This window comes from Cololabis saira, chromosome 6 (genome assembly GCF_033807715.1).
Source record: "Cololabis saira isolate AMF1-May2022 chromosome 6, fColSai1.1, whole genome shotgun sequence".
Lineage (NCBI taxonomy): Eukaryota > Metazoa > Chordata > Actinopteri > Beloniformes > Belonidae > Cololabis > Cololabis saira.
In genome coordinates this window covers 33740504-33750006 of record NC_084592.1, presented here as the reverse complement: position 1 = coordinate 33750006, position 9503 = coordinate 33740504, and the positions used below count along the sequence as shown (strand labels likewise).

Here is a 9503-nt window from a genome sequence, read left to right as displayed (position 1 = left end):
ACACAAGCAGTAGTTCCACACAAAACAACAATTACCGTGGCTGTATATCCTCTTTCTACAGTTTGTTGTATGAATCCAAACTGAATAATACCAGCAAGTTTTTAAGATTTTTTTTCCTCTCCATTAGAAGCAGAAACTTGTCCAGAGCAGTGACTGAGGAGGAGAACACATAAAAAAAGTCAAAGAAACCAGAAAAGACACAAGTCTCTATGTAGATGTCCCACCTCTACTTTCACTACAATCCAAGTTCTGTGATCCAACTTCACACGTATCCCACCCTGGGTCACGCGCCATTTATTCCATCCCAAAAATGTTTTCTCATTGCTTTAGTTGATGTGTTTGCAGCCTCCTGTTTCTTTGACATTTCTTTGAAAATTTTAAAGACATATGCGTTATAAAAGACAATGTTCCTTCGCTTGTGAATTAACCATCCAAAACTAGATGAAATGATTTCGCTTATTTAATGATAATTAAAGAAATTTTGACTTTCCAAAATTAAGAAATGTCTTTTTCCGAATACAACACACAACTTTAACTGAAATAAATCAAATTCATCAAATAAAAGCACTTTTTTCTCATTTATATCTCATTTAGGTATTAGTTATTGATGTATGATATTCCAAAATCTGACATACATATCAATTGTTATGCTCAAATTGATCTCTTGGTCACTGCTAATAAAACAGAATAAATACTGAACTGTAAAACTTTTAAAAAGTCATTTTATTATTATAAATATCTATATACATAAAGGCTTTAGGGCTTAAGGTGTACAGTCACACTGATATATAAATAGTATTCCAGAGGTATTCGATGTACGTTTAGGCAGATTTTACTCTTGACTTTGCATCAAACAGAAACCATGTTTTACCTATCAAATTACATTGGATATGCATTGATGAGGCAGAGTGTTAAGTTACTCCTGGTCCTGATACCTATATATATGTATGAGTATTTCCAAAATTCAGGGACAGGTTCTTTTAAATAGATTGGCCAGGCCCACTGATTAAAACTTTTACTTTACTCCAAATAAAAAAAAAAAACCTGTTAAATGTTGAAGTTGACATGGTTACGTAGCTGCTTTGATGGGGATGCCCATTGCTGAACAAAAACAGACAAGGGATAATATGTCTGTGTTATATGTTATGTTAATGATTTCCAATTGAAGAAGACATTTTTTTTAGATCATATCGATTGCCAAGACCCATTATTCTCTAATTTGCATGGTAGAACTGTCCCTTGATCTTTGAAATACAAATAAATACATACATTATAGTTAAACATGCAAAATAAGCTACATCCACCTATCTATTTCTTTGATAGACAGCTTTGATTGCACAGCATCATGAAAACTCTCAGTTCATGTTTTACACACGTATGCGGAATATGCAGCTGGTTGTATCACAGAAAGGACACGTGTCACATGGAAACAACCCAAATAATCATAAAGGCACAGAAGTATTTACAGTTATTAGGCACTTCACTGGCTCAATCTTGCTACAAGACAGTAAGATTAGTAACCTGCCAGTCAAGTATATTGGAAGGTGGTATATGTAACTTCTGATCCATGTTTTAACTTGTTTTCAATGTGTCGTCTGACTATATCTGAACTTGGAGATGGCAGGGAAGATCTTGCTTTGAAGGTATTGCACCTGTTCCTCTTGCGTTCTCAGCTTCTCAAATTCAAAGTAAGGGATCTGTTAAAGCAGGAAAAGAGATAACCTTGAGAATTAGAAAACCTTGAGATTATTTAAACAATTATGATCTAATCCTCTTTGTTTTTAAACCCCTTTTACAACACGTCACCAAAAAATATCCAATTGGAACAGGAAGATGGCGTCAATTCACATCACATCAAAGCATATGAGGGAAAACATTGAACACATGTAACTGCATGTAAAGCACATTGGTAGCTAACTTGTCTGAGATAGGTTGTTTCAACGGATTGTCAAGTTTTGTGAAGCCCACCTGCACCACCTCATATCCCGCCCTGCGGAGGTGTCTCGTCTTTGTGGCTTCCTTTCCCAGTAGGTGTTGTGTGTTGCTGCAGAAGCGGTTTCGACCATCCAAACATAGTGCAATTCTGCACAAAACATGGCAAGAAGGTCAGATATTCTGCTAAGATATATGGGAATATTATGCAACCAAATTCCAACTTTATAGAAAAAATTAAAAATAAATAAAAAAGATCATTTGGTTGGAAGAGCAGTCTTACTGGGACTTATAAAGTATATATTGTACATCAGTATGTTCAAAGGGAATCTAACTGCTCTGATGAAATCAGATCTAACCTTTTGTAAGTTTGTTCCCACTGAGACAGAGGCAGAATAAATCCATTTTCATCCAGATATATCTCCACATCTGGGCACAGAAAAGAGCAACAACCATTAATTAATAATAGAGCAGCAAAACAAGAGGAGCATCAATGATCCACTTTTAAATCTATTGAGTGTGCATACCATAAAATGTTGCCTTATATCCAAACCGGCTAAATTCACAATGTATAGACAGTAGTAAAGTAGGATTGATGCCTCACAGTAACATGCATCCACCAACTGCTCAGTTACAGTTTAAATCCATGTTTGTTCATAATTGTTTGGGAATTAAAGGCCATTATTTTAATCTATTAGTTATTTTTGTAATTAATATCGTATTGTATTTTGGATTGAGAGCCGAGGACATATTACAAGCGATTGATGTGATATTAGCCTGAGAAAATGTTCCGTAGAGGTGTAAATGAATCATCAAGGTGTGTTTAGTGCCCCACTGCACTGTGCTTGTAACTTACCCACAGTGTATCCAACAGAACTAAAGATTCTGGTGGAGTAGAACTCCCCGCCCAGCAGCTGTGCAAGTGGACGTTTGACCTGTTTGTAGAATAGATTATCCATAGGCGTCTCAAAGGCGTGGTCTCTAGAAGAAAACTGCTTCATATGCTGGAAGAAAGGCAGTCTGGGACCCTGACATGGAAGGCAGAACATACAAATCTGTCATTCTGATCAGCAATAGTTACTGACTTGATCAGGTCTTATGTAAGGCCCAGTGTTCATGTGTTTACTGTAAACCCTCTAAACACTCAGCCAAAACTGGATTTACATGAGACTCACCCAGTAGTATGTGCACTCCAATGAGGTGGAGAGATGGAGCTGTGTCAGCTGTCTCAGTGTATTCTTGTCCATTGGCTCTCCCTGTGCTGTAGGACAGACATGGAAACTTGTGTTAGTGCTACAAAGTAGTAGTTTCATACACAAATACTGTTAAGAAGAACTAAGAGACTTTTTGTATTATTTAGATAGATAGATAGATAGATAGATAGATAGATAGATAGATAGATAGATAGATAGATAGATAGATAGATAGATAGATAGATAGATAGATGTACTGACAAATCTGACCATCTGAATAAGATGGTGTATGTAGGAGCCTAAATGTAATTTCAGTTAATGTTTGGATTGTAGTTTAAGTTCATACGTTAATTGATAATTTGATAAAAAATATGATAATCTGCCCCTTTGTTTAAAAAATTAAATTTATTATCCATCTATGATATTAACATACTCCAATCATGTGCTTTCATTTACAAATGCACTTATCTTGCAAATATGCTTCCAAGTACTTTCAAAGATTTTTTTAAGACCAATTCACAAATTCATAACTATAATACCAGACAATTCGAGGATCTCCATTCTTCATTCAGTCGTACCAATAGCAGTCAGTTCTCCATCAAAGACAGAGGTGCCTCACTCTGGAACTCTCATATACTTATTGCAAAATCTTCACTGTCTATTAGTAGTTTTAAACAGAGATTGAAGACCAGCCTTATTGACCAAGCGTCTAGAAGTGCTTCCACTTAATGTGGACTCACTTCTGCACGTGCACACCGAGAAATTGTCTGTTTATATCCATCTTTTTGGAACGCTGTTTTTTTTTTGTTTTTTGTTCTTGCTATTATTTCAATACAATGTATTTTCAATACAATGTATCTTCTTGGTGAGAACTTTGAATAAGCCCATTTAGGGCTTCCTTTCTCACCTGCACATATTTTCATGCTTTTATGTTCATTTAAACTTTTGTACCGTTTTTTTTATGTTGTGCAAATAAACAAATCAAATCAAATCAAATAATTTATGTTTAGTTTGATAAAGAGGTTATTTATAGTATTTACGGATTGAAATGTCGAATGTTTGTGTTTACAATGGGAGAATGATAGTTGGATTTACTGCACTTGAAATGGCATGTGTGGGGATGCGTTGATGAAGGATCTGTGAGGGTGGGGCTACCTGAGGAGGCATTCAGTCAGGACAAGCCGGAGTGGAGCCACATAGTTTTTTGACCTCTCACTCTCACTCTCACCCTATGTAGCTCTCTTTTTTATTTTTCTTGTATTGGATTATTTTTGTACCGTTGTATTTTTGAAGTAAACACTTGAACTTAATCAAGAGGATCCTGTGGAGGTTTTTGTCGTGCATAACATCAAGAGAAATGAGTACAGAGCGTCAAGCTTAAGGCTTCATGATCAGGAACCTACAGTGTATTTTAAGACTTAGTTTTGCTGCATAAAGGGACTGTTGTGTTGGCTGGGAAGGGAACAAAAATATAAATGAAAAAATCTTCTAGCACTAGCATGGCAGCACCTGTGTCCAACTGGACTCACAGCACCCTCCTTCTTGCTTGTGTTGTTCTGTCAGATGCAAGTCGCTTTGGATAAAAGTGTCTGCTACATGACAGTTGTAGTGGTAGGAGAAACAAACTATTTTTAAATCTGTTTGCTTGAGCAAGAAGTAGCAAAAGAACTGAACTGTATCCTTGTTTTATATATTGTTATTATTTCTTTTTTTGTTGTTGAAATTTTAAATCATGCTTTTTATTCATGTTTTGTCTTTGTAAAGCATGTGATTCACCTTGTTGTTTAATTGTTCTATAGAAATAAGCTTGCCTTGCTTATACCCATTCTAAATGTTTGATGCCATGCTTGATCAGCTGGTAGGATGTTCTGATGTCAGTGAATCTTCTTTGGCACAAAATAGGATAAAAACCTGATGAAGGACTCATTTGACATCTTCTTCTGTCTAAAACATCAGTTTAAGGTTTGTGCTTACCTTGCAACTTCTGTAGGAAGTAGGGGCTGAAGATTTTGTTGATGTAGTTCACCGGGAATCGTTGTAGGTGGATGCAGGCGTGCAACATATCTAATAGTCTGCGAGGCTGGAACTGGGAAAACCTTGCTGACAAAATGCTCTCCAGCTTTTTGAACATCTGACCAGAGCACTGAGGAGCAACAGAGAGGAAACACAATGAGACAGACTTCAGGGTGCTGGCAAATGCATCTTCCTTGGAGCTCATAAAAGCAAGATGAAAACTAAAGTGAGCAGTACTGATCCAAATGTAGCTCATGGCTGAAGTAAGACTGTATGAATTATGTTTCCCTAAATGTAAAATTAAAAACACAATGCAGTGATCAGCAAATCATTAAAACTCCATAATTAATTATGAATATGTCATATGTCATTCAAAAATAATGCTTTTCTTTTTTTAAATTCAAATGTCCTCATTTTAAATTGTTACAAATATGTGGCCATGAGACTAATAGTTGTGTAAAGTAATGGAGAAACTGGTGAAACATCTCTACTGAGGTTAATTACCAACAGGCCATTAACATAACTGGATATCAAATGAGTCTTTAAGAGGTAACTATGAGGGAGGGTTTACTATCTGTGAAAGACTGCATTTGTAAGAAGTTCAACAATGTAGTAATGTTTTTCGATGTAAAACTAAAAACAGAATTTGGGCATTTATTCATCTGGGGTTCAAAATGGAGCCGTTGTGCTGCACCAGTGGGATTTTCTCCAAAGCACGTTACAGGTATTTCATTTTTATATGTCAGGATATAGTGTCACCTTGGTAAAAAAGGGCATATTATGTCTTATTTTTAAAGACAGAATCAGATCCTGCAGTTTGACAATATTTGTGATATTATCCTCCAGGCTAATTGAGATCTTTGGTAATATTATGGGTGTGTATTGGCACATATAGCATGAGGAACTTGTGTCTCAGTGAGACATACATGAAGCTCTTTTTAGGCAAGGCTTTCTTTATCTCAGCAAAGCAGTCAAACCACATTTTTAATTTATTTTGACAGCATGGCTCGTATGAGAGTCAAAGTACTTAATAGGTTTGACTGTAGTCTATGGGATGCCCACCAGTTAAAAGCCACATTGTGTAACAATTTACCTTAATTAAATTAAAAATATGAAAAAGTTTAACTTTACTTCAACTGGTCTCCTCATTCACAAGAGTGTTGTTAACACAACAAACCACAGTCCCAATTGTTTTCAAATGCGTCACCAATGTCTAGCTGAAAACAAGACTTAATTTTAAGAGATGCACAATTCATGCAAATACTGATGTAATATTGTAACGTAACAAAAGTAGGAGTCTCACCTGTGGCAGGTAGTTGAGCCTCCCCATCGTAACCACCTGTTTGGCTATCTGAAGGGTGGTGTATTTCTCAGCGCTGCAGACAAAGTTCTCTGCCACAGTCTCAAAGATCGGCTCAGAACGGCACCTTACTTGCAGACAGTACTCCATGACAATGGTGATCAGCTCTGACTCACACTTTCCCATCCTCTCTGATGGACAAAAAAAAAAAAGCCACCAAAGGTTATTGAAAAAAGGACTAGTTACAGACAGGTCGGTTTACTTGAGTCCATTTAAGGCAAAACAAGGAACTAAAAAGTAATATAAAACCTCACCTGGCAGGTGTTTTTCCATAGCAGCCAGGAGTGCTTCATCGTGCTGTCCCAGAACCATTAGCGCAGACAGTACCTTCATTATTTCAGCATCACTGAAATCTTTAAAAACCCGAGATGCTCGGTGACTCAGCCTCAGGACCAAGGGGATGGCCTGTGTACCAGAATATCAATATCAGCTTATCCGCACATAAAAACATACAGAATGTCCAGTACACATTTTACTTAACGTGGACAGATTAACTATTTTTGTACCATTACATGATATGTGCATCTATGAGCTACACATTCTCATCAGAAAACAACAGATTTCACCTTAATCCTTACCTGTCTTTGCTGCAACGTTACCAGGGATTGCAGGATATCACAGACTTGGTAGGCTTTCAGCTGGTGGACCAGCCTTTGAGTGTGTCTGTGCAAAGCAGCAAGCATGAGTGTCTGCTGCTGGCTGGATGGCTCATACAACACAGTCATGAGGGAGTAGATCTCTGCAGCATCACAGGAGGAGACGTCGTTCTCCTCCACAGCAGTGCTGATGGAGTTGATGACCTCTGCTACCATGGGGCACCGGCGGCCTTCCAGAGCGCAGGCCAGCTTACCCAGGCGGCAGAGCTGCAGCACCCCGACGGTCCTGCTGGAGAGCAGCTGCAGGCTCTCCTGCACCAGCAGGAGGACTGGGGGACTGTGGGCCTCCAGGCCAAACTCAACACACGCTCCAAGTAAAGCTGACAGCCCCTCTGCTCTGTCATTGCTGGAAAAGTCTGCCAGCTTGGAGCACAACTTAGTAATGACATCCTCCTCAAAGAGAGAGTGGATATTCACCAAAGCGGCTGCGTGGCTCTGCGCGTCCACATGTCGGACGTATGGAGAGAAGTGTTGGGCTGTTTTCACTGGCGTTGTGTGTGTGATCCCGGGTCCGGGGTGGTTTTCGGTCACTTCATCATCTCTGTTCCCTGCAGGGACCGGCACCGGGCTGGGGACAGGAGCTGCGCGCATCGCCATCATCCTGCTGCGCGTCCGGGGGGTTTGGAAACAGCGCACATCGGTTACGCACGGTTGTTGTGCCATTACAGCTCTGCTGGCAAAATCCACGTTCGTGCATCTTCCTGCTGAAGTGCAGACACTAAGGCCGCGGTTCACAGGAAAACAAGATGAGGCGTGCTGACACACTGCTCTGAAAGACGCAGAGATACAAACCAGGGACTTCATTGTCATATTTCAAAGATGTTCCCACCTGCATCAGAGGAGCGCATTTCCCGTCAGTATAAAGTTTTCTTCTCTTTAACAAATGGAGTTATCAGAATATGTTGAAAACATATAAACAAAATAGTTCTAACAGAAAGTGAAGACTTATAGGCCTACAAAAAACACATTACTTAAATTGTACATTACCATGAGAAGAAAGATACCAAAGACGTACCTTGAGTGAAACTGATCATGTAAGACTGCAGCATATTACATACTGTGTAGACAACTCGGTTTCAGTGTTTTGTAATGAAGTTGTGTAAGATCACGTGTTTACGTGTGCTGCCACGCTGCGGCCAAACAATGTATTGCAGGCTGACACACACACGGCCCTCAGGATTGGTGTAAAACTGAGAAACTGGTAGAGGGGAGGGAACCATGGATCTATAGGAGTGAACGAGGAGGGAGAGGACCAGCAACAGGAAACGTGTCAGCCAGAGGTGCACACGTCCGACTTTGCTGACAGAAAAAGTATCCCCTTTATTACGTAAAAGTGAGCCACTAAGTCTGCATTCTTTCATAATGACAAGATTTCTCAAGGTTAGCCATCAATCAGAAAAGCTTCCTGCTGAATTATGGAGATAAAAAGCACGACCAAAATACATTTTCTGTCCACAATCTTATTTTAAATATTTGTCATAAATAACTATGACTGACCTGGGGTCCGTTTCACAAAGCAGGTTCAACAAACTCTGAGTCTAATCCTGAACTCTTAGTTGATCTACTCTGAGATTGGAAACTCTGAGTTTTCGGTTCCAGAACAGCGGATTTGAGGTAATTTACTCAACTCTAAGTAGTTTCACCTGGAGTTAAGCTTGTGCGTGAGGGAAATCAAAAGCCATCATCAGTAGAGCGCTGAAACAAGGATTCACCATGGCAACCGGCGACACAAAAGAGCACAATACATTTTCTTTTTTTTATTTTAAACTTTATTTATCATTTCAATTTACAAAATCCCTTTGAGGAAACATCAGTTTGCATCTGAAGATCCACATACTTCACGCCACTGGAGTTAGAAGTGTTAATACGTGCATATGGCGAGTATGAGAGCATATTTTGGAGAAAAAAAAAAGAAATTTTACTGTCATTTAGATCGGCTCCGTCAATTGGGTACGGCAGCTGCCACACCGCGGCTTCAGGGGAAAATGTAAATGTTTTTTTTTTTAAATACATTTATGGAATTACTCTGTATCTATTTGTATTGATTTATTCTATTACTTAATACATATAAAATAACTACAAATGCATATCAGAACAACATGATGGATTTCACTTGGTATTATCTTTCCCAACACTTGTATATCCCCCTCATATCTTGAAATGTCCCCGCGTCCCTGACGACAGTGGTCGCTCCTATCAATCTGGTTTTTAGTGCGCTCTGCAGTTTGAAAAAAAAAAAAAAAGTGCGCTCTACAGTGTTACTAACTTACAAAAATGAAAAGGAAGCAGACCACGCAATAAAAAAAAAAGAAAGAAGGTAAGTGATGGGTCCAGAAGATATTAACGAGG

The 9503-nt window shown here is 38.7% G+C and overlaps 1 protein-coding gene across 2 annotated transcripts; it reads right to left on the bottom strand.

Annotated features, from left to right (window-relative positions):
- Positions 1 to 744: 744 nt before the first annotated feature.
- Positions 745 to 8216, bottom strand: LOC133446143 (FAST kinase domain-containing protein 3, mitochondrial-like). 2 transcript variants are annotated; one of them, XM_061723982.1, is made up of 10 exons: positions 8170 to 8216; positions 7077 to 7923; positions 6753 to 6903; positions 6442 to 6629; positions 5100 to 5268; positions 3108 to 3193; positions 2789 to 2960; positions 2292 to 2361; positions 1969 to 2083; positions 745 to 1697 (listed from the first exon to the last, which is right to left on the bottom strand). In XM_061723982.1, exons 2-10 carry the CDS (start codon positions 7815 to 7817, stop codon positions 1584 to 1586), a joined length of 1806 nt encoding a protein of 601 aa, XP_061579966.1. In that variant the 5' UTR covers positions 7818 to 7923; positions 8170 to 8216; the 3' UTR covers positions 745 to 1583. The 2 variants fall into 2 exon arrangements, with proteins under 2 accessions (XP_061579966.1, XP_061579965.1); XM_061723981.1 differs by having other exon boundaries at positions 7077 to 8183.
- Between the last annotated feature and the right edge of the window lie 1287 nt (positions 8217 to 9503).

Bases quoted from the DNA above. Each gene is read 5' to 3' on its own strand.
- LOC133446143 (XM_061723981.1), bottom strand. From the start codon at position 7,964: ATGACAATGAAGTCCCTGGTTTGTATCTCTGCGTCTTTCAGAGCAGTG. The intron at 6,630-6,752 runs GTGAGGTTTTAT...TTTGTCCATCAG, and splicing joins TATGGAAAAACACCTGCCAG to AGAGGATGGGAAAGTGTGAG. The intron at 2,362-2,788 runs GTAAGTTACAAG...TTCTGTGCCCAG, and splicing joins TTCTGTTGGATACACTGTGG to ATGTGGAGATATATCTGGAT.